This window comes from Littorina saxatilis, linkage group LG15 (assembly GCF_037325665.1).
Source record: "Littorina saxatilis isolate snail1 linkage group LG15, US_GU_Lsax_2.0, whole genome shotgun sequence".
Classification (NCBI taxonomy): Eukaryota; Metazoa; Mollusca; class Gastropoda; order Littorinimorpha; family Littorinidae; genus Littorina; species Littorina saxatilis.
This window is the reverse complement of record NC_090259.1, coordinates 48,973,277-48,996,498: the sequence shown is the minus strand read 5'-3', so window position 1 is coordinate 48,996,498 and position 23,222 is coordinate 48,973,277. Positions and strand designations below refer to the sequence as shown.

The following is a 23,222-nucleotide window of genomic DNA, read 5'->3' as shown; positions in this document are numbered from 1 at the left end:
TTAGAGGTCCATGTAGTAAAGGGTTTAGAGGTCCATGTAGTAAAGGGTTTAAAGGTCCATGTAGTAAAGGGTTTAAAGGTCCATGTAGTAAAGGGTTTAGAGGTCCATGTAGTAAAGGGTTTAGAGGTCCATGTAGTAAAGGGTTTAGAGGTCCATGTAGTAAAGGGTTTAAAGGTCCATGTAGTAAAGGGTTTAAAGGTCCATGTAGTAAAGGGTTTAGAGGTCCATGTAGTAAAGGGTTTAGAGGTCCATGTAGTAAAGGGTTTAAAGGTCCATGTAGTAAAGGGTTTAGAGGTCCATGTAGTAAAGGGTTTAGAGGTCCATGTAGTAAAGGGTTTAAAGGTCCATGTAGTAAAGGGTTTAAAGGTCCATGTAGTAAAGGGTTTAAAGGTCCATGTAGTAAAGGGTTTAGAGGTCCATGTAGTAAAGGGTTTAAAGGTCCATGTAGTAAAGGGTTTAAAGGTCCATGTAGTAAAGGGTTTAGAGGTCCATGTAGTAAAGGGTTTAGAGGTCCATGTAGTAAAGGGTTTAGAGGTCCATGTAGTAAAGGGTTTAAAGGTCCATGTAGTAAAGGGTTTAGAGGTCCATGTAGTAAAGGGTTTAGAGGTCCATGTAGTAAAGGGTTTAAAGGTCCATGTAGTAAAGGGTTTAGAGGTCCATGTAGTAAAGGGTTTAGAGGTCCATGTAGTAAAGGGTTTAGAGGTCCATGTAGTAAAGGGTTTAAAGGTCCATGTAGTAAAGGGTTTAAAGGTCCATGTAGTAAAGGGTTTAGAGGTCCATGTAGTAAAGGGTTTAGAGGTCCATGTAGTAAAGGGTTTAGAGGTCCATGTAGTAAAGGGTTTAAAGGTCCATGTAGTAAAGGGTTTAAAGGTCCATGTAGTAAAGGGTTTAAAGGTCCATGTAGTAAAGGGTTTAGAGGTCCATGTAGTAAAGGGTTTAGAGGTCCATGTAGTAAAGGGTTTAAAGGTCCATGTAGTAAAGGGTTTAAAGGTCCATGTAGTAAAGGGTTTAAAGGTCCATGTAGTAAAGGGTTTAAAGGTCCATGTAGTAAAGGGTTTAAAGGTCCATGTAGTAAAGGGTTTAGAGGTCCATGTAGTAAAGGGTTTAGAGGTCCATGTAGTAAAGGGTTTAGAGGTCCATGTAGTAAAGGGTTTAAAGGTCCATGTAGTAAAGGGTTTAAAGGTCCATGTAGTAAAGGGTTTAAAGGTCCATGTAGTAAAGGGTTTAAAGGTCCATGTAGTAAAGGGTTTAAAGGTCCATGTAGTAAAGGGTTTAGAGGTCCATGTAGTAAAGGGTTTAAAGGTCCATGTAGTAAAGGGTTTAGAGGTCCATGTAGTAAAGGGTTTAGAGGTCCATGTAGTAAAGGGTTTAGAGGTCCATGTAGTAAAGGGTTTAAAGGTCCATGTAGTAAAGGGTTTAAAGGTCCATGTAGTAAAGGGTTTAAAGGTCCATGTAGTAAAGGGTTTAAAGGTCCATGTAGTAAAGGGTTTAAAGGTCCATGTAGTAAAGGGTTTAGAGGTCCATGTAGTAAAGGGTTTAGAGGTCCATGTAGTAAAGGGTTTAGAGGTCCATGTAGTAAAGGGTTTAGAGGTCCATGTAGTAAAGGGTTTAGAGGTCCATGTAGTAAAGGGTTTAGAGGTCCATGTAGTAAAGGGTTTAAAGGTCCATGTAGTAAAGGGTTTAGAGGTCCATGTAGTAAAGGGTTTAGAGGTCCATGTAGTAAAGGGTTTAGAGGTCCATGTAGTAAAGGGTTTAAAGGTCCATGTAGTAAAGGGTTTAAAGGTCCATGTAGTAAAGGGTTTAGAGGTCCATGTAGTAAAGGCTTTAGAGGTCCATGTAGTAAAGGCTTTAAAGGTCCATGTAGTAAAGGGTTTAGAGGTCCATGTAGTACAGGGTTTAGAGGTCCATGTAGTAAAGGGTTTAGAGGTCCATGTAGTAAAGGCTTTAGAGGTCCATGTAGTAAAGGGTTTAGAGGTCCATGTAGTAAAGGGTTTAGAGGTCCATGTAGTAAAGGGTTTAAAGGTCCATGTAGTAAAGGGTTTAGAGGTCCATGTAGTAAAGGGTTTAGAGGTCCATGTAGTAAAGGGTTTAAAGGTCCATGTAGTAAAGGCTTTAAAGGTCCATGTAGTAAAGGGTTTAGAGGTCCATGTAGTAAAGGGTTTAGAGGTCCATGTAGTAAAGGGTTTAGAGGTCCATGTAGTAAAGGGTTTAGAGGTCCATGTAGTAAAGGGTTTAGAGGTCCATGTAGTAAAGGGTTTAGAGGTCCATGTAGTAAAGGGTTTAAAGGTCCATGTAGTAAAGGGTTTAAAGGTCCATGTAGTAAAGGGTTTAGAGGTCCATGTAGTAAAGGGTTTAGAGGTCCATGTAGTAAAGGGTTTAAAGGTCCATGTAGTAAAGGGTTTAGAGGTCCATGTAGTAAAGGGTTTAGAGGTCCATGTAGTAAAGGGTTTAAAGGTCCATGTAGTAAAGGGTTTAGAGGTCCATGTAGTAAAGGGTTTAGAGGTCCATGTAGTAAAGGGTTTAGAGGTCCATGTAGTAAAGGGTTTAAAGGTCCATGTAGTAAAGGGTTTAAAGGTCCATGTAGTAAAGGGTTTAGAGGTCCATGTAGTAAAGGGTTTAAAGGTCCATGTAGTAAAGGGTTTAGAGGTCCATGTAGTAAAGGGTTTAGAGGTCCATGTAGTAAAGGGTTTAGAGGTCCATGTAGTAAAGGGTTTAGAGGTCCATGTAGTAAAGGGTTTAGAGGTCCATGTAGTAAAGGGTTTAAAGGTCCATGTAGTAAAGGGTTTAGAGGTCCATGTAGTAAAGGGTTTAAAGGTCCATGTAGTAAAGGGTTTAAAGGTCCATGTAGTAAAGGGTTTAGAGGTCCATGTAGTAAAGGGTTTAGAGGTCCATGTAGTAAAGGGTTTAAAGGTCCATGTAGTAAAGGGTTTAAAGGTCCATGTAGTAAAGGGTTTAGAGGTCCATGTAGTAAAGGGTTTAGAGGTCCATGTAGTAAAGGGTTTAGAGGTCCATGTAGTAAAGGGTTTAAAGGTCCATGTAGTAAAGGGTTTAGAGGTCCATGTAGTAAAGGGTTTAGAGGTCCATGTAGTAAAGGGTTTAAAGGTCCATGTAGTAAAGGGTTTAAAGGTCCATGTAGTAAAGGGTTTAGAGGTCCATGTAGTAAAGGGTTTAGAGGTCCATGTAGTAAAGGGTTTAAAGGTCCATGTAGTAAAGGGTTTAAAGGTCCATGTAGTAAAGGGTTTAGAGGTCCATGTAGTAAAGGGTTTAGAGGTCCATGTAGTAAAGGGTTTAGAGGTCCATGTAGTAAAGGGTTTAAAGGTCCATGTAGTAAAGGGTTTAGAGGTCCATGTAGTAAAGGGTTTAGAGGTCCATGTAGTAAAGGGTTTAAAGGTCCATGTAGTAAAGGGTTTAAAGGTCCATGTAGTAAAGGGTTTAGAGGTCCATGTAGTAAAGGGTTTAGAGGTCCATGTAGTAAAGGGTTTAAAGGTCCATGTAGTAAAGGGTTTAAAGGTCCATGTAGTAAAGGGTTTAGAGGTCCATGTAGTAAAGGGTTTAGAGGTCCATGTAGTAAAGGGTTTAGAGGTCCATGTAGTAAAGGGTTTAGAGGTCCATGTAGTAAAGGGTTTAGAGGTCCATGTAGTAAAGGGTTTAAAGGTCCATGTAGTAAAGGGTTTAGAGGTCCATGTAGTAAAGGGTTTAAAGGTCCATGTAGTAAAGGGTTTAGAGGTCCATGTAGTAAAGGGTTTAGAGGTCCATGTAGTAAAGGGTTTAGAGGTCCATGTAGTAAAGGGTTTAAAGGTCCATGTAGTAAAGGGTTTAGAGGTCCATGTAGTAAAGGGTTTAGAGGTCCATGTAGTAAAGGGTTTAGAGGTCCATGTAGTAAAGGCTTTAGAGGTCCATGTAGTAAAGGGTTTAGAGGTCCATGTAGTAAAGGGTTTAAAGGTCCATGTAGTAAAGGGTTTAGAGGTCCATGTAGTAAAGGGTTTAGAGGTCCATGTAGTAAAGGGTTTAGAGGTCCATGTAGTAAAGGGTTTAAAGGTCCATGTAGTAAAGGGTTTAGAGGTCCATGTAGTAAAGGGTTTAGAGGTCCATGTAGTAAAGGGTTTAGAGGTCCATGTAGTAAAGGGTTTAGAGGTCCATGTAGTAAAGGGTTTAAAGGTCCATGTAGTAAAGGGTTTAAAGGTCCATGTAGTAAAGGGTTTAAAGGTCCATGTAGTAAAGGGTTTAGAGGTCCATGTAGTAAAGGGTTTAAAGGTCCATGTAGTAAAGGGTTTAGAGGTCCATGTAGTAAAGGGTTTAAAGGTCCATGTAGTAAAGGGTTTAGAGGTCCATGTAGTAAAGGGTTTAAAGGTCCATGTAGTAAAGGGTTTAGAGGTCCATGTAGTAAAGGGTTTAAAGGTCCATGTAGTAAAGGGTTTAAAGGTCCATGTAGTAAAGGGTTTAAAGGTCCATGTAGTAAAGGGTTTAGAGGTCCATGTAGTAAAGGGTTTAGAGGTCCATGTAGTAAAGGGTTTAGAGGTCCATGTAAAAAGGGGGTTCCACTGTATTTCAACTCGTCATACACAAAATAACAGTCAGAAAGATCACATCACATAAAACCCACAGGTATAGGTACCCACACCCTCAACTCCACACATCTTATTTCACTGAAAAACAAGAAAGAACCTAAGCAGCATGTGACCCACCTGAGCAATGTAAATCCATTTGAGCAGTATTTTGGCGCGGGAAGACGTTTTGAGTTCACGGTGTTTGAGCACAGTGGCGATGACACGAAGAGAGACACGGTTGAACTGTTCCACGGTGGCCTGCACACTGGGGGCCTGATTGGTCCCTTTATCCCTCCGCCCCCACACCGAGCCCAGGCAGTGGTGAGGCACTACTTTCTTGAACAGTTCCTGCACACAACATCACTTGTTCACTTAGAGCCCAGGCAGTGGTGAGGCACTACTTTCTTGAACAGTTCCTGCACACAACATCACTTGTTCACTTAGAGCCTTTTTTTCTTTTACTTGCAACCAGGTGTCTTTCACAGGGCCACTGAAACCTTTATGGCCATTTTGGCAAGATAGGTGTAACAGGTGAATCAGGTGTGACAGGTGTAACAAGTGGGACATGTGTGACAGGTGTAACCGGTGTATCGAGTGTAACATGTGCAACAGATGAAATGGGTGTGACAGGTGAAACACGTACAACAGGTGAAAATGGTATAACAGACGAAACAGGTGTAACACGTATAACACGTGCAACAGGCGAAACAGGTGTGACAGGTGAAACACTTATAACAGGTGTGACAGTAGCATTGCCACATCGCCCAGCGTCAACTGAGGACACAGTGAAAAGGCACTTTTTTTTCACTTTGAGTGAAAAATAATTGGCATAATTGATGTTTGTGAGTCACAAATTATGTATCAAATGAAAAAGGAATGAATAAAGATATGATTCAAAAACAAAGTTTACTGTAAGAAATTAATAAAAGATGTGTTTTGGAATATTTTGAGTGTGAAAGTGCGTGTTCGTCTTCACTGCCTCTCGCGGCCATTTTCGCGTCACTCTTTGCAGACGACCAGTTCATTTCAAACTGCTGGGAGTACCGTAATTTTCATTGGAGGGCTGTGATATTTTGCAACCAATCAGAGAAAGCTTTACATCTTTCCCATACAGAAAACCGCGACCCACCGGAAGCTACATCTCCGTCAGCATGACGGTGAATATTACTCGTGTGAGTTTCACTAAAATTTGGTCTGAAAACTTCCATCGGCACACACGGTTCAAATGCAGTTTATAAATCATTAACTTCTGTTTCATTTAAGCCAAAAATCAAAAGAATCGAGCGAGAAATGACTTATTCCCAACAATTATGCTGCGCAAAACTGGACCCGAAAAATGCGAAACTCGGCCGATCAAAACCCTGAAGAGGTTGCGATCTCGGCTCGCTCAAAGCAAAGTGATTTCGAACTAAAATGTTCATATCTCGCGAACTACTGCACCGATTTAAATAAAACAAATTGCTATGTGCTCAGAATTTTGATCTCTTTAAAATGGTGTGTTTCTTGTCATTCAACCATTAATTTCAAAATCTCATGTTATTGCCGTGCAGCTATCAGTCTATGTCCCATGTATTTAGCTACTAGCTTTGTCCTCAAATGACGCCCAACATTTCTCAACTAAAATGACCATATCTCGAGAACTACTGCACCGATTTAAATAAAACAAATTGCTATGTGCTCAGAATTTTGATCTCTTTAAAATGGTGTGTTTCTTGTCATTCAACCATTAATATCAAAATTTCATGTGTCATTGCTAGTGACAGGTAAAAGAGGTGTGACTCACAGCGTCCTTGAAGGTGAGCTGTTCGGCGAAGACGCGCGGGGAGATGTCGGCGAAGGAGAGCGGTTTGGGCACCTCCATGTCCATAAGCTGGTCCACCTCATCACAGATGGAGAAACGGAACTGAATGTTGTCCGCTAAAACAACAAATCCAGAGTCAATGTCATGAAAACTGTTCTACATCTTGCATATATACAAAGGAACCCCCCTTGTAAGACTCCCTCCCTTCATTTTAGTACCTGGTTTTCTGACTTTCTGTTCATAACCTCTGTCAATTTACCCAATTTTATGACTCTTAAGACAGAGAGGAAGAGAGAAAAACAGAAAGACAGAGAGAGGAAGAGAGAAAAACAGAAAGACAGAGAGAGGAAGAGAGAAAAACAGAAAGAGAGAGAGGAAGAGAGAAAAACAGAAAGACAGAGAGAGGAAGAGAGAAAAACAGAAAGAGAGAGAGGAAGAGAGAAAAACAGAAAGACAGAGAGAGGAAGAGAGAAAAACAGAAAGACAGAGAGGAAGAGAGAAAAACAGAAAGAGAGAGAGGAAGAGAGAAAAACAGAAAGAGAGAGAGAGGAAGAGAGAAAAACAGAAAGACAGAGAGGAAGAGAGAAAAACAGAAAGACAGAGAGAGGAAGAGAGAAAAACAGAAAGACAGAGAGGAAGAGAGAAAAACAGAAAGACAGAGAGAGGAAGAGAGAAAAACAGAAAGACAGAGAGAGGAAGAGAGAAAAACAGAAAGAGAGAGAGGAAGAGAGAAAAACAGAAAGACAGGGAGAGGAAGAGAGAAAAACAGAAAGACAGAGAGAGGAAGAGAGAAAAACAGAAAGACAGAGAGAGGAAGAGAGAAAAACAGAAAGACAGAGAGGAAGAGAGAAAAACAGAAAGACAGAGAGGAAGAGAGAAAAACAGAAAGACAGAGAGAGGAAGAGAGAAAAACAGAAAGACAGAGAGAGGAAGAGAGAAAAACAGAAAGACAGAGAGGAAGAGAGAAAAACAGAAAGACAGAGAGAGGAAGAGAGAAAAACAGAAAGACAGAGAGAGGAAGAGAGAAAAACAGAAAGACAGAGAGGAAGAGAGAAAAACAGAAAGACAGAGAGAGGAAGAGAGAAAAACAGAAAGACAGAGAGGAAGAGAGAAAAACAGAAAGAGAGAGAGAGGAAGAGAGAAAAACAGAAAGACAGGGAGAGGAAGAGAGAAAAACAGAAAGAGAGAGAGGAAGAGAGAAAAACAGAAAGAGAGAGAGGAAGAGAGAAAAACAGAAAGAGAGAGAGGAAGAGAGAAAAACAGAAAGAGAGAGAGGAAGAGAGAAAAACAGAAAGACAGAGAGAGGAAGAGAGAAAAACAGAAAGACAGAGAGAGGAAGAGAGAAAAACAGAAAGACAGAGAGAGGAAGAGAGAAAAACAGAAAGAGAGAGAGGAAGAGAGAAAAACAGAAAGACAGAGAGAGGAAGAGAGAAAAACAGAAAGACAGAGAGGAAGAGAGAAAAACAGAAAGACAGAGAGGAAGAGAGAAAAACAGAAAGAGAGAGAGGAAGAGAGAAAAACAGAAAGACAGAGAGAGGAAGAGAGAAAAACAGAAAGAGAGAGAGAGGAAGAGAGAAAAACAGAAAGACAGAGAGGAAGAGAGAAAAACAGAAAGAGAGAGAGGAAGAGAGAAAAACAGAAAGACAGAGAGAGGAAGAGAGAAAAACAGAAAGACAGAGAGAGGAAGAGAGAAAAACAGAAAGAGAGAGAGGAAGAGAGAAAAACAGAAAGACAGAGAGGAAGAGAGAAAAACAGAAAGACAGAGAGGAAGAGAGAAAAACAGAAAGAGAGAGAGGAAGAGAGAAAAACAGAAAGAGAGAGAGAGGAAGAGAGAAAAACAGAAAGAGAGAGAGGAAGAGAGAAAAACAGAAAGACAGAGAGAGGAAGAGAGAAAAACAGAAAGACAGAGAGGAAGAGAGAAAAACAGAAAGACAGAGAGAGGAAGAGAGAAAAACAGAAAGAGAGAGAGAGGAAGAGAGAAAAACAGAAAGACAGAGAGAGGAAGAGAGAAAAACAGAAAGACAGAGAGGAAGAGAGAAAAACAGAAAGACAGAGAGAGGAAGAGAGAGAAACAGAAAGACAGAGAGAGGAAGAGAGAAAAACAGAAAGAGAGAGAGAGGAAGAGAGAAAAACAGAAAAAGACAGGGAGGACGAGAGAAAAACAGAGTAAGACAGACACAAAGAGAGAGAGAAAGACAGACAGACAGGGAGAGAGAAAGACAGACAGACACAGAGGCCTCCCCACCTTCACTGCGGGCAAGTTCTTTCCTGAAGACTTCTAGTCGCTGCTGAGCTTTTGCTGCCAAGTCGCTGTCCGGAATGAACTCTCTTGCAAAGCTCTCCAGGAGCGTGAGGCAGGGAAAGTCTGGTGGTTCCTGGAAGTCTTCAGGGTACTTGTCGAGCCACACCAGTAGCACGCATTTCATCGTCCTATCACAACAACAATAATTGACACATTAACATGCATTTCTGTAAAATGTGAAAGGAATCTTCGGTTCCTGAAACCAGTAAATAATTGACACGTAACTACACAGCGGTACCTGAAACCAGTAAATAATTGACACGTAACTATACAGCGGTACCTGCGATGTGAGGACCCTCTGATGAAGGGACACCTGGACCTCCCTGGAAAGGACACATTCTGTTGTCCCTTCTTCCATTATCTGTACCAAAGTATACCTGTCTCGACAGGCCACCTGCACTATAGGGACACTGTTGGCTGGTCCCAGGTGTCCTTTCATCACAGGTACCACTGTATCGTGAGTTAAAAACTAAAACGTCTCACAACTAAAATCACCTGGCGTACACTTTATATTCACCTGTGTTGCCAGGAAACGTCTATCCTTTGCTTCTACCTTCTGCTGTCAGTCTTTCTATGCAACGAAAACAAATATTCATCTAGAATTCATTGCCCCTGAATCATGACATGCAATGAGTGTAAACTCTGGTAGACAAATACCAAGACCACCATCAATGATATATTGCTGATGACAGTACAGTGGAGTCCAGGTATAACGAACCTGGGTATAACAAAATCCCGCTTTTAACGAACTGCCATTGATTTCCCGGCAGACAGCCTTCTATTTCTTACTTGTTACTTTCCGGCCACAACGAACCTTTTGAACTCATTTGCATAACGAACCCCTCTTATAACAAACACGTTTTCATCGCCCCAGAGCTGTTTTGTCTCTAAAAGTCACAAGGCTACAACGAACTGATGTCAATAACTGTCTCCAAAGACAAAAATACACAAAAATACACAAACACAAGTGCACATCGCGTGATGAGCGAACTCTGAGCGAACTCTGAACAAACAGCGGGAGGTGCACGGAACAGCCACCCCCGCTGTGTTTTCACTATTCCACTCATCAGCTGCTAAGCTATGACTGTGCTCTAAAAAGTCACAAGGCTACACCGATCTGCGTGTGAGGCAGATGAAAGGCAGGTCCATTGTGATAGCTGGGTGGCCTTGTTTATAGACACTGTGACCTTCTTCCCAGGGGTCATTGACCCAGTTTTAGCCATGAGAGGTGGTTCCCCTTTATGAGAGAGGAAACACTTCCTGCATCCGGGTCACTCCTGGGTCAGTGACCGAGTTTAACCTATGGGGAGTTTAACCTATGGGGCGGTCTCTTTGATGTCTTGAGAGGAAACTTGGCCAGGGTAGTACATGCACCAGAACTGGTGGACACCATGAAATCGGAGATTGATCAGAATGTACATATATGTACATGCTTTTACACGACCTTTTAAATTTTACTTCTAAAATTGTGACAGTAAAGTGAACATTTGAACTATGCCTCTATGGATTATATTATGAAGCTGTTGAAAACATGCAGAGATTGTACTCTCCAAGGAAAGATCGATGGGACGATCATTTGAAGGTGAGTGGAAAAACTTGTCTTAAGGCCATTTAGGGTTGAAAACTCTACAGCGAATTACTGATATAACGAACTAAAATGTATCTCCCTTGAGATTCGTTGTACCCGGACTCCACTGTATATGAAATCACGCAAAAGCTAGAATCTCAGAAGTGCAATTAGTGCTACAATCATTCACAACAACAAAACTTACTTCTGCTGCAGCTCGCAGACTTCGCTTTTCTCCTCTTTGTTCTGAGACCTCAGACAGTGGTACCTGCGCACAACAACGACAAAACACATAAAGAACAACATCACAGACTTGAGCCACACATTCTCTCTATTACAATGCAAACAATTTACAAGTTGACTATGTCGATCGGACGGAAGACAGCTGAATGACAACAAAACCATGCGCTGACCCACATTCACATTGCGCAGGCGATCGCGCTGTCTTGCATACACTCCCTGGCTTCTTACCTGTCGATAACGGCGTGCAGCAGCTGTCTTGCATGCACTCCCTGGCTTCTCACCTGTCGATAACGGCGTGCAGCAGCTGTCTTGCATACACTCCCTGGCTTCTCACCTGTCGATAACGGCGTGCAGCAGCTGTCTTGCATACACTCCCTGGCTTCTCACCTGTCGATAACGGCGTGCAGCAGCTGTCTTGCATACACTCCCTGGCTTCTCACCTGTCGATAACGGCATGCAGCAGCTGTCTTGCATACACTCCCTGGCTTCTCACCTGTCGATAACGGCGTGCAGCAGCTGTCTTGCATACACTCCCTGGCTTCTCACCTGTCGATAACGGCGTGCACCAGCTGTCTTGCATACACTCCCTGGCTTCTCACCTGTCGATAACGGCGTGCAGCAGCTGTCTTGCATACACTCCCTGGCTTCTCACCTGTCGATAACGGCATGCAGCAGCTGTCTTGCATACACTCCCTGGCTTCTCACCTGTCGATAACGGCGTGCAGCAGCTGTCTTGCATACACTCCCTGGCTTCTCACCTGTCGATAACGGCGTGCAGCAGCTGGCTGGGGGCGGCGAAGGTGCGGTAGGTTGCCAGGAAGACGTTCATGTAGGACGAGTCCAGCTCGCCCCGGGCCGTGGCTAAGGCCTCAACGAGTCGCGGCAAGGTGCCCGCCTTGATCACACGCAGCTTCTGCGTCTCCCACATTAGGTGCGAAAACTCCTGCGACGTCTCATCCTCCAACTGACCGACACACACTTCTTGCTTTAAGCAACGTTTTATTCAATCATCCCTTGGTACGCGGTGGAAACAACCCCCCGCCACCCCCCGCCCCCCCCACCCCCACTTTATAAGACCTAAAAACATCTCTTATGAAAAGATCAACCCACAGCACCCTCCCCCTCCTGAGAGTAAGAGTTCCTGTCTTTGAAAGTTCAAACTTTGCTATGTGCATTAAAAGTTGCATTTCAATGAAAACGACCATTCCCCGGGCCTCGAACCCATGATGATACAGTCGAACTCGCTTAAGACGAATCACTGGGGATCGGAAAAAAAGTTCGTCTTAACCAAAATTCGTATTAAGAAAATTGATTTTTATTTTTTTTTATTTTTTTTTTAAAGTCTTGTACATTTTATGGTGTTTCAATTTGTTTCTTTCGCAACTTTCATGCTGCTTCACGTTTAGACAATAAAGTGACATATTCAGTTACATGTTCATGTGTGTCTCATGTTGAGTGATGATTGTTTAGTTTGAGGGAGAGTGAGCACACAGATGTGTCATCCAGTTGTTACGTTTTTGGTCACACACACACGCACACACTGACACTGTCCACATTCGCGGTGTTCCTATCATTTGTCCGGAATCACTTACCTTGGCGACGGGTAGCAAACCTTGGCCAATTTAGTTTTTTTTTTTTTTTTGCAACATGATGTTCAAATCCAAATCGAAAGCACTGACTGACTGATAAACTATCGCGAACCGGCGAACGCAAACGTTGAGAGTGTGGTTTCCCTTGTCCAAGGGAAACCACTCTGGCATCTATATTTTTTGGCAATGGCTTCCGTTCAAAACATTGATGTTTCGTTTTTGGTATTCGCGAAGGAAATAAACGTCAGTCAGTCATTCATGTTCAGTGTCTGAGCTATCAATCACTTTGATTCTAAATTTGAAATTGTTTTGTGAGTACAGTGTAATCAGTTTAACTTTATTCAGTGATCGGTTGAGCAATGGTTCAAGCAGTCGACGCAAGGGAAGACTTTGACACATGTATTCAAACTTCTCAAATTCCCATGATATGTTGATCTCGGGACGAGTTTAAAGATTTCGTCATAAGCGTGAGTAAATTACAGACATTATGCATGCTTGGGAATCCAAAAAGTGCTCGTTATAAGCATAAATTCGTTACAAAGAATTCGTTTTAAGCATTTTTGTTTAAGCATGAAGAAAGAGGTATTCAGTTGGGAACTTAAAACTAATACGTTATAAGTCAAAATTCGTAACTAGCGTGTTCGTTTTAAGTGGGTTCGACTGTAGCCATGATCTGGTTACAAAGCCAGCGCGCCAACCACTGAGCTACGGACGGACCCAAACCCACTTCCACATGGAAGCCATGATTCCCATGAACAAAGACCACAACTCACCCTGGCTTGGGACAGGTAGGTGACACGTTTGAGGAAGGCTTTGTACACCGCCCCCTCCTCCCTCTCCTCCCGCCAGAAGCGTGTTCCGTCCTGATCATCCTGCACACAGCACACCGTCATCTCAATTGTCATCATCCAGTGTCATGTCATCCACAGTGTCATGTCATCCACATTGTCAATCAAAGTCTTCTTCTTCTTCTTCGTTCGTGGGCTGAAACTCCCATGTACACTCAAGGTTTGACAAGAGTGGATTTTTACATGTATGACCGTTTTTACCCTGCCATTTAGGCAGCCATACGCCACTTTCGGAGGAAAGCAAGCTGGGTATTTTCGTGTTTCTATAACCCATCGAACACTGACATGGATTACAGGATCTTTTCCGTGCGCACTTGGTCTTGTGCTTGCGTGTACACATGAAGGGGGATAAGACAATAGCAGGTCTGCACATAAGTTGACCTTTGAGATTGGAAAAATCTCCACCTTAATCCACCAGACGCGGCCAGGATTCAAACCCAGGGCCTTCCGCTTTAGAGACCAGCGTCTTACCACCAAGCCATTGCGCCCGTCGAATCATAGTCAATGGCTTATGTCACACTGAAGGTTAGTAGGTGGGACCAAAATGATGCAGTGTTCAGCTTTCAGCACAGTCATGTCATGGAACGTCACACTCTGATGTCACACTGAAAGTTAGTACAAGCAGGTGTGACTGTAGTGTTCAGCTCAACACAGAGCACTGATTATGTTAGCCACTGTCAAAGACATACGCTATAATGTCACAGTCACTGTAGGTTTGGTAAAAAAAAACCAATAACTTAAACAAAGTGATTCAGATTATAATTTACACAATGCCATGTCATAGCAATTTGCATTTTGCTTAGACCACACACTACCATGTCATTGTGGAGCGTTACTAAGTGTCAACACGTGGCTCTAACAGGCCTCTGGGATGTTAATTGGAAAACCAAAACATCCCATGCTTACTTCCTGAATCAACATCACATTCCCAACACCCTTGATATGAATTCTCATCACTTGACCCCCAAACTCTATTGTTTGCTCTCATGTGACATAAGCATCATGCTAGAAGAAGCAGAGCTCCAGAATGCACTCTTCTTTTTCCCTTTAGCAGATCGCTGGAACTCCTTACTGAATTACGGCTAGATGTACATGTACTTTGGACATAGTATGACCATCTGTCGTACAGATAGATAGATCTCATATATATACTAGACAAAATACCTTACAACATTGAGAATGAGCCCATAAACAGAAATGTAAGAAAGATATTAATTATGTTAATAGTTAAGTTATACAGTATGTTTGAACATACACATATTTGCCAAGTATACTAGTAATGTGTCCTCTCAGAAAGTTCCCACATTTTACAGTGTGCATAACATGTGCATGCAGACAGACACCGACTGATGTATTAGTGAGTTACTTCTGTTATGCTGACTGCCAGCAAATGATAACAGACATGTCGATAAAATGGATATCAACACAAGCAGGCACAGAGGTTTGAAACAATGAACAAACGTCCAGTGGTGTTTGGCTGGCCTTTCACAATGCCAGTGCCCTTGACTTACTTGACTTATTCCTGTAGACTCCCTGTGGAGCATAGGGCCGCAGCCAGTGCCCTTAGTAGCAGACAAGTTATTTTTAATATTATATATATAATATATGTATTGGTAAATATTGGTATGGTAAACCAATTGATATTATCTGCATGTTTAATTTTGAACTAAGGTAAAGATAAAAAAAAATAGAAAACAAGAGGCGAAGCCTTCGAGGCTCACGTAAGAAATCGACAAACAGTAACACAAACTCAATCACTCCGTCACACATACACACACACACACACACACACACAGTAAGCATAGGTGAAACTGTGCAAGAAAGCGAGACACTAGATCTAGATCTGTCTGTCTGCATGTAGCCTACTTACAGGGACACGACTTCCAACTAGTCTCGGCCCGCTCAAAATAAAAAATAACAATGACCGAGACTTTCAGTAATTCCTTCGCGTGACGTCTAACCCTCTTACGCCATAATGTGACGTCTTCAAATGACGAAATGTTAAAGTTTCTACCACAGACATACACACGCACAAACAAACACACACACACACGCACAAACGCACAGACAGACAAAGTTACGATCGCATAGGCTACACTTACGTGAGCCAAAAAGAGAAGATTTTATAGTCTTCATCTGTCTTCTTTTCAGTTAAACTTCACTACAAATCGCAGACTTCTGTGACTGACATCTCTCTCCCCCTCCCCCCCCCCCCCCCTTTTATGAATGTGTATCACTTTTAGGCCTAAAAAAAAATAGGTGTGGTTACGGTAACCCGACCTACCCTATTTTTGGGGGCCGACCCTATAACTTTTTATTACATTTGTCAAAACAAATAAAAAAAAAACAAGTAATTGAGTGCAGAAAACGCAATGAAAGCGAAAGCGCCCGAGTCGCACACTTATTTCCCTGTCAAGTAGGTTTAATTTGTACACATTAGAAAAAAAAAGTTTTAAAAAAAAAAGTGATTGCCTACCTTCCTACCCTATTTTTGGCTCACGTAAGTGTAGCCTATGCGATCGTAACTTTGTCTGTCTGTGCGTGCGTGCGTGCGTGCGTCTGTGCGTGTGTATGTCTGTGGTAGAAACTCTAACATTTGAAGACGTCACATTACATTGACGTCACATTATGACGTAAGAGGGTTAGACGTCACGCGAAGGAAGTACTGACAGTCTCGGTCATTATTATTTTGAGCGCGCCGAGACTAGTTGGCAGTCGTGTCCTTGTAAGTAGGCTACATGCAGACAGACAGATCTAGATCTAGTGTCTCGCTTTCTTGCACAGTTTCACCTATGCTCTTTCTGTGTGTGTGTGTGTGTGTGTGTGACGGAGTGATTGAGTTTGTGTTACTGTTTGTCGATTTCTTACGTGAGCCTTGATGGCTTCGCCTCTTGTTTTTGGCTATGTTACCGTAACCACACCTATTTTTTTTTGTTGGCCTTAGTCTAGTATGCCTGTCCTGATGCTGCCCATCATGATACGGCTGACTGCCTGATGCTGCCCAACATGATACGGCTGACTGCCTGATGCTGCCCATCACCAAACCTAATCATCACGCTGTGTAATCCTCACGCTCGCAGTCACTCTATCACTCCGACGGCCGCTTGTAAGGTGGACACCCTCCCACCCATCCCACTCCTCTTGAGCATGCGAATGACTTCCAATTTCATTTTCACAGAATACCGCTGACACTATTTCCCCAAACGTTACACGGTAGATGTTTATCTTGACAAACACGGTGGAAAAGCTGGCAAAACGTCAAGACTACGGCCAAAATGTGAGTAACAGAGCACCCAACAGGAGTTAGAAACGAAGTTGGAGAAGAAAAGCGTCTGCTTTTCTTATCAGTTGTGGGAGGTCGGGTTTCAGTTGCACGGATAAAACTCGGTCACGTCAATAAATCTGATCTTACCTGAGTGTCATTGCGTTCTACTTCCATTCCTTGTTCAAGTAAACAACCGATACTCGTCCAACGACGACATTGTTAGGGTCACAACACCTTTTTTGCTGGATTTGATGTTAGACTTTATCTCATCTACCTACTTCCGGTCTGCCATGTTTGTTTCTGACATCGTCAATGTCCGTTGATTTCCGGAGATGGCACATCGGAAAGGTCCGTTGAAGTGGCTTACCTCGGGAAAAATCGGAACTTTCCGGGAAGTGGTCGGTGTATCGTTCTCATTTACCGCGTGAGGTGCAAGAGAACGTGTCGTCTGTTCGTCTGCAACGAAAACCATGGTGAACCTCGGAGATATTTTTCCTGACTTCGAAGCCGACAGCTCTATCGGGAAGATAAATTTCCACAAAGCTATCGAAGGATCGTAAGTGCTTTTAGTTATTTGCTCCACTTTTGGATTAGCAATGCTTGTTGTACTGGGAAGTTCTTGAGAATTGAATTCTTGACATGTCATGGGATGTACATATTTCCACCGGTTACTTGTCAACCCCCGCGTGAATGGTCTTATCCGGGGTCACGGCCTTTAGGATACTTATTGAGTGAATGACATTGTTTCATTTTATCGTCAACAGGATGCCAGTAAGTGGACATTGTTGGTTGTATCCTTGACTGACACGTTGTTCGGTTTGGGCTGCACAGGTTTACGCCCACTTCATTTTGCTCGTAAACTGTCTCTCTCTCTCTCCACTCTCTCTCTCTCCTCTTGTCTTAAGTGTCTATCCCTAACTCTTTCTCTCTCCCATACTGACTCTCTCTTGCTGACACGAACACACGCACAAGAACTTGTGCGCACTGAAGTGAAACCGATCACTGAATAAAGTTAACTGATTACACTGTACTCACAAAACATTTTAAATTTAGAATCAAAGTGATTGATAGCTCGACACTCAACATGAATGACTGATATAATGATCAGCTTTGATCGCGACTACAGTCAGACAGATCGCCTACAACGTCGATGGCAGAGAACAAGAAGAAACGAGCGATCTCTCTTGAGAGAAAGCTACAAATTTTACAGGACGTCGACATGAAGACTGGATTAAAATCGGCGGTTGCTGCAAAGCATGGGATATCGGCATCCACCCTGTCTACCATACTCAAAAGTCTGGGAACAAAACTGACCTGCTGTCCTGTGACTCAGTCTGGGAACAAAACTGACCTGCTGTCCTGTGACTCAGTCTGGGAACAAAACTGACCTGCTGTCCTGTGACTCAGTCTGGGAAACAAAACTGACCTGCTGTCCTGTGACTCAGTCTGGGGAACAAAACTGAACTGCTGTCCTGTGACTCAGTCTGGGAACAAAACTGAACTGCTGTCCTGTGACTCAGTCTGGGGAACAAAACTGACCTGCTGTCCTGTGACTCAGTCTGGGGACAAAACTGACCTGCTGTCCTGTGACTCAGTCTGGGAACACAACTGACCTGCTGTCCTGTGACTCAGTCTGGGGAACAAAACTGACCTGCTGTCCTGTGACTCAGTCAGGGGAACAAAACTGACCTGCTGTCCTGTGACTCAGTCTGGGAACAAAACTGACCTGCTGTCCTGTGACTCAGTCTGGGAACAAAACTGACCTGCTGTCCTGTGACTCAGTCTGGGAACACAACTGACCTGCTGTCCCGTGACTCAGTCTGGGAACACAACTCAGACCATCATCACCATGTGATAGATTGCAAGGGTCTTAACCTTTGCCGGATGCCGCTTTTGACTACACACGCCCGACGATGCGGGTTTGTCTGAACCCATACATTTGAAAGAGGGTTTTTACCGTTTATTTTTTTCTAACGACGGGGTGGGTTCAGGGAAACCCACAGCGCTACTTCAGTGGGTGCATCGAGTTTCTCCCTTCACCGACTTCTTGCAGGGGAGGGAGAGGGAGAGACTGAGAGAGACTGAGAGACTAAGAAAGACAGAGAGAGAGAGACTAAGAAAGAGAGAGAGAGAGAGAGACTAAGAAAGAGAGAGAGAGAGACTAAGAAAGAGAGAGAGACTAAGAAAGAGAGAGAGAGAGACTAAGAAAGAGAGACAAAGAGAGAGAGAGACTAAGAAAGAGAGAGAGAGAGAGAGACTAAGAAAGAGAGAGAGAGACTAAGAAAGAGAGAGAGAGAAAGAGACTAAGAAAGATAGAGACTAAGAAAGAGAGAGAGAGAGACTAAGAAAGAGAGAGACTAAGAAAGAGAGAGACTAAGAAAGAGAGAGAGACTAAGAAAGAGAGAGAGAGAGACTAAGTCTAAGAAAGAGAGAGAGAGACTAAGAAAGAGAGAGAGAGAGACTAAGAAAGAGAGAGAGACAGAGACAGGCAGTCGGATAGACAGACAGACAGAGCAACTGACAACAGACATGTATACAGACAGAGAGATACGGACAGACAGTCTCTTGGAGACAAACAGGCAGACAGACACTGTTCCGCCGCTTTGGTAATTATGGGTGTAGCAGAACCCGCGCCGTCGGCAGAGGGATAGTTACAATCACTACTACTCTTTAAAAGTATGGGTTTGCGTGAACCCGCGCAATCGGTAGTGTTTATGTTAATTAACATAATCAATTAATTTTAATGTTTTGTCACGTACACACTAAAAATTTGTAGACAGAGAGCAAATTAGGTGTGTGAGAGATACTTAAAATTTCAAAACGATACCTTTAATGGTTCCAGAGTTACAATGATTTTAGTGTGTCTCTGGGTACAGGTGAACCCAGGAAGCACGGCAAAGGTTAAAAGCACTGCGCTTTGTTCCCACAATGAAAAGTTCAAGTGTCCTCAAGAAAGAAAGAAAACTAAACCAATGTGTATTCAACATAGGAAATAATAGGATGGGGGTGGGTGGGTAGTTAGGTGGCTTTTTGGTTTTGTTTGTAAAAGTAAGTCTAAGCTAGGTCAGCAGGCAAAGTTTGGTATTTGAAGTCACCGTAACCAGCTTGATTGAGGAAAATGGAAGATATATATAAATGTTCATCTTCAATCAATCCTTTTTCTGTCGTTGGTCGGCTGGGCGTTAAACAAACAAACAAAATATCTGAGATGTGCTGTTCTTGACCTTAATTCTCCGCGTGGGTCACAGCTTGTGCTCTACTTAGCTTTCCACTGATAACAAGACATGCTTGAACCTTAAAGTCCCAATTGTGCAAAGCAATTTGAATATTCTGCAGATAAGATAATCCTGTTTTGAAGATGAATATGTGTGTGTTTTTGCATTTAACTTATTCAAACTAATAACGTATTTTTTTTAACGAGAGTTTGTCGCAGTAATATGTTGGCTTTTTACTGTGTAATGAAAACAAAACAAAAACTGTTTACTTTTGATTTCTTTGCAGTGCGTGTGTGTGTGTGTGCGCAGTTGCATTCAGCTTAATTTGGAGCTGAACGCCTGTAATGGCTTGCCAAAAACTGGTTCAAGGTCATGTCATTTTATAAGCTGTGTTGATAGTAGGAGTTAGGTAGTAGGCATTTTAATGGTCTTTGCTGATAACCTGAGACAGTGTGACAGCCAGTTTGTAAATAACCTGAGACAGTGTGACAGCCAGTTTGTAAATAACCTGAGACAGTGTGACAGCCAGTTTGTAAATAACCTGAGACAGTGTGACAGCCAGTTTGTAAATAACCTGAGACAGTGTGACAGCCAGTTTGTAAATAACCTGAGACAGTGTGACAGCCAGTTTGTAAATAACCTGAGACAGTGTGACAGCCAGTTTGTAAATAACCTGAGACAGTGTGACAGCCAGTTTGTAAATAACCTGAGACAGTGTGACAGCCAGTTTGTAAATAACCTGAGACAGTGTGACAGCCAGTTTGTAAATAACCTGAGACAGTGTGACAGACAGTGTGACAGCCAGTTTGTAAATAACCTGAGACAGTGTGACAGCCAGTTTGTAAATAACCTGAGACAGTGTGACAGCCAGTTTGTAAATAACCTGAGACAGTGTGACAGCCAGTTTGTAATACAGTGGAACCTCCAAAAATCTAAGAAAATGAGGTCTTAATTCTTAAATAGGGGGTCTTAAAACAGGGATACATTTACACTGGAGGTTAAAAGCAGACACTCTGGAAAAATCGGGTCTAAAGTTGGGGGTGGGGGTGTCTGAAAAGGGGGGTTCCACTGTAGCTAGTGTTGTAGAGTGCCTATAATGATGTGTGAAAAGATCCCCCCCCCCCCCCCGCCCCCCCGCATGTTAGGGGGAGTCCCATATTGGGGTTGGGATGAGAAAAAAATTACCCGATGCTCCCCAGCATGTCGTAAGAGGCAACTAATGGATTCTGTTTCTCCTTTTACCTTTGTTAAGTGTTTCTTGTATAGAATATAGTCAATTTTTGTAAAGATTTTAGTCAAGCAGTATGTAAGAAATGTTAAGTCCTTTGTACTGGAAACTTGCATTCTCCCAGTAAGGTAATACATTGTACTACGTTGCAAGCCCCTGGAGCAAATTTTTGATTAGTGCTTTTGTGAACAAGAAACAATTGACAATTGGCTCTATCCCATCTCCCCCCTTTCCCTGTCGCGATATAACCTTCGTGATTGAAAACGACGTTAAACACCAAGTAAAGAAAGAAAGTAAAGAAATAACTATTTCTTAGATGTCTGGTTTCAACTGCACAGAGCTTTGGAGAGATTCAATTACTGTTCTTGTCATTTTCTTGCATGTTGTAAATAGAGATATCGCAGCTATTTGCATGGCGTGAATGTCGTGTAGCATGACGGTGTAAACATGTACTGCGATTCCGTAAAACATGTTTGCAAATAAGGCAAATTTTAATGTCAATTTTTACGTTTTTGCAACGCATGAATGGTAATTCAAGCGTAGAATGATATAAAATTATAAATTTTTATCTTTGACAACACTGGTGAAGTGGCCTAGCGGTTAAGACATCGGCCCCGACATTTCGGGGCCCCCGAGACCTTGAGTTCAAATCCCTGCCAAGTCGTTTATTTTTTCTGCTTGATCCTTCTTGACAAATATGCTCAGCTCTGAGAGAGCAGACCGGATGTTACCACTGCAAAACTCAAGCGTTGACTGAAGCTCTCAAGGTCACACACGCCGTATAGGTGGGGTTTCGGGTAGTGTTTGCTGTACAGAAATCTGTACATGATTTTGTCCCAATTTTTCAACCTCGTAGCCACGGAAAGTCATAAATAGACCACAGCTTTAACATGGTGTGTCTGTGTCCAGATGCGGTACTGTTTTCCCACCCTGCTGAATACACCCCACTGGTCACTATTAACATGTTGTGTTTCTTTCTTTCTTTCTTTCTTTATTTGGTGTTTAACGTCGTTTTCAACAATTCAAGGTTATATCGCGACGGGGAAAGGGGGGAGATGGGATAGGGGAAAGGGGGGAGATGGGATAGAGCCACTTGTTAATTGTTTCTTGTTCACAAAAGCACTAATCAAAAAATTGCTCCAGGGGCTTGCAACGTAGTACAATATATGACCTTACTGGGAGAATGCAAGTTTCCAGTACAAAGGACTTAACATTTCTTACATACTGCTTGACTAAAATCTTTACAAACATTGACTATGTTCTATACAAGAAACACTCAACAAGGGTAAAAGAAGAAACAGAACCGTTAGTCGCCTCTTACGACATGCTGGGTAGCATCGGGTAAATTCTTCCCCCTAACCCGCGGGGGGTAACATGGTGTGTGTCTGTGTCACTGTTAACATGGTGTGTGTCTGTGTCACTATTAACATGGTGTGTGTCTGTGTCACTATTAACATGGTGTGTGTCTGTGTCACTATTAACATGGTGTGTGTCTGTGTCACTATTAACATGGTGTGTGTCTGTGTCACTATTAACATGGTGTGTGTCTGTGTCACTATTAACATGGTGTGTGTCTGTGTCACTATTAACATGGTGTGTGTCTGTGTCACTATTAACATGGTGTGTGTCTGTGTCACTATTAACATGGTGTGTGTCTGTGTCACTATTAACATGGTGTGTGTCTGTGTCACTATTAACATGGTGTGTCTGTGTCACTATTAACATGGTGTGTGTCTGTGTCACTATTAACATGGTGTGTCTGTGTCACTATTAACATGGTGTGTGTCTGTGTCACTATTAACATGGTGTGTGTCTGTGTCACTATTAACATGGTGTGTCTGTGTCACTATTAACATGGTGTGTCTGTGTCACTATTAACATGGTGTGTCTGTGTCACCATTAACATGGTGTGTCTGTGTCACTATTAACATGGTGTGTGTCTGTGTCACTATTAACATGGTGTGTCTGTGTCACTATTAACATGGTGTGTCTGTGTCACTATTAACATGGTGTGTGTCTGTGTCACTATTAACATGGTGTGTCTGTGTCACTATTAACATGGTGTGTCTGTGTCACTATTAACATGGTGTGTCTGTGTCCAGATGGGCGGTACTGTTTTCCCACCCTGCTGACTACACCCCAGTGTGCACCACAGAGCTGGGTCGCGTCATCAAACTGCTGCCAGAGTTCAAGAAACGCGACTGTAAGGTCTTCGCTCTTTCCTGTGACGATGCCAACAGCCATCGGGGCTGGGCCAAGGTACATGTTTGGTTTGGGTATAATGCTGTGGTGCTGGTTTATCAGTGTCAAGAATGCAAAAAATGTCTAGAATACGTTTTGGAAGCCATGATTAGAACACCATAGAAATGTCAACCAGTTTGTGTTTGTTGTTTTCCTTTTATAAAACGAAACACACAATCCTGTTGTCAAAAAGAAGTTTTAGATATACCCCCCGCGGGTTAGGGGGAGTCCCATATTGGTTGGGATGAGAAAGAATTTACCCGATGCTAACCAGCATGTCGTAAGAGGCGACTAACAGGTTCTGTTTCTCCTTTTACCCTTGTTAAGTGTTTCTTGTATAAAATATAGTCAATGTTTGTAAAGATTTTAGTCAAGC

At 42.6% G+C, this 23,222-nt stretch overlaps 2 protein-coding genes across 3 annotated transcripts in view; one reads left to right on the top strand and one right to left on the bottom strand.

Moving 5' to 3' along the window:
- Positions 1–16,446, bottom strand: part of LOC138949521 (ral guanine nucleotide dissociation stimulator-like 1) — a 75,326-nt gene extending 58,880 nt beyond the window's left edge. The window contains exons 1-7 of one of the 2 annotated variants that reach the window (XM_070321363.1): positions 16,310–16,446; positions 12,823–12,921; positions 11,219–11,424; positions 10,423–10,485; positions 8,594–8,778; positions 6,331–6,464; positions 4,686–4,895 (exon numbers count right to left, since the gene is read on the bottom strand). In XM_070321363.1, the coding sequence (XP_070177464.1) occupies positions 4,686–4,895; positions 6,331–6,464; positions 8,594–8,778; positions 10,423–10,485; positions 11,219–11,424; positions 12,823–12,921; positions 16,310–16,336 (924 nt within the window). In that variant the 5' untranslated portion in view covers positions 16,337–16,446. The remainder of the gene's footprint in view (positions 1–4,685; positions 4,896–6,330; positions 6,465–8,593; positions 8,779–10,422; positions 10,486–11,218; positions 11,425–12,822; positions 12,922–16,309) is intronic. The other variant, XM_070321364.1, reaches the window with a different exon arrangement.
- Positions 16,447–16,552: 106 nt separating this feature from the next.
- Positions 16,553–23,222, top strand: part of LOC138949526 (peroxiredoxin-6-like) — a 36,333-nt gene continuing 29,663 nt past the window's right edge. Inside the window, exons 1-2 of the mRNA XM_070321368.1 lie at positions 16,553–16,718; positions 22,708–22,864. Coding sequence (XP_070177469.1) covers positions 16,633–16,718; positions 22,708–22,864 — 243 coding nt within the window. The 5' untranslated portion in view covers positions 16,553–16,632. The remainder of the gene's footprint in view (positions 16,719–22,707; positions 22,865–23,222) is intronic.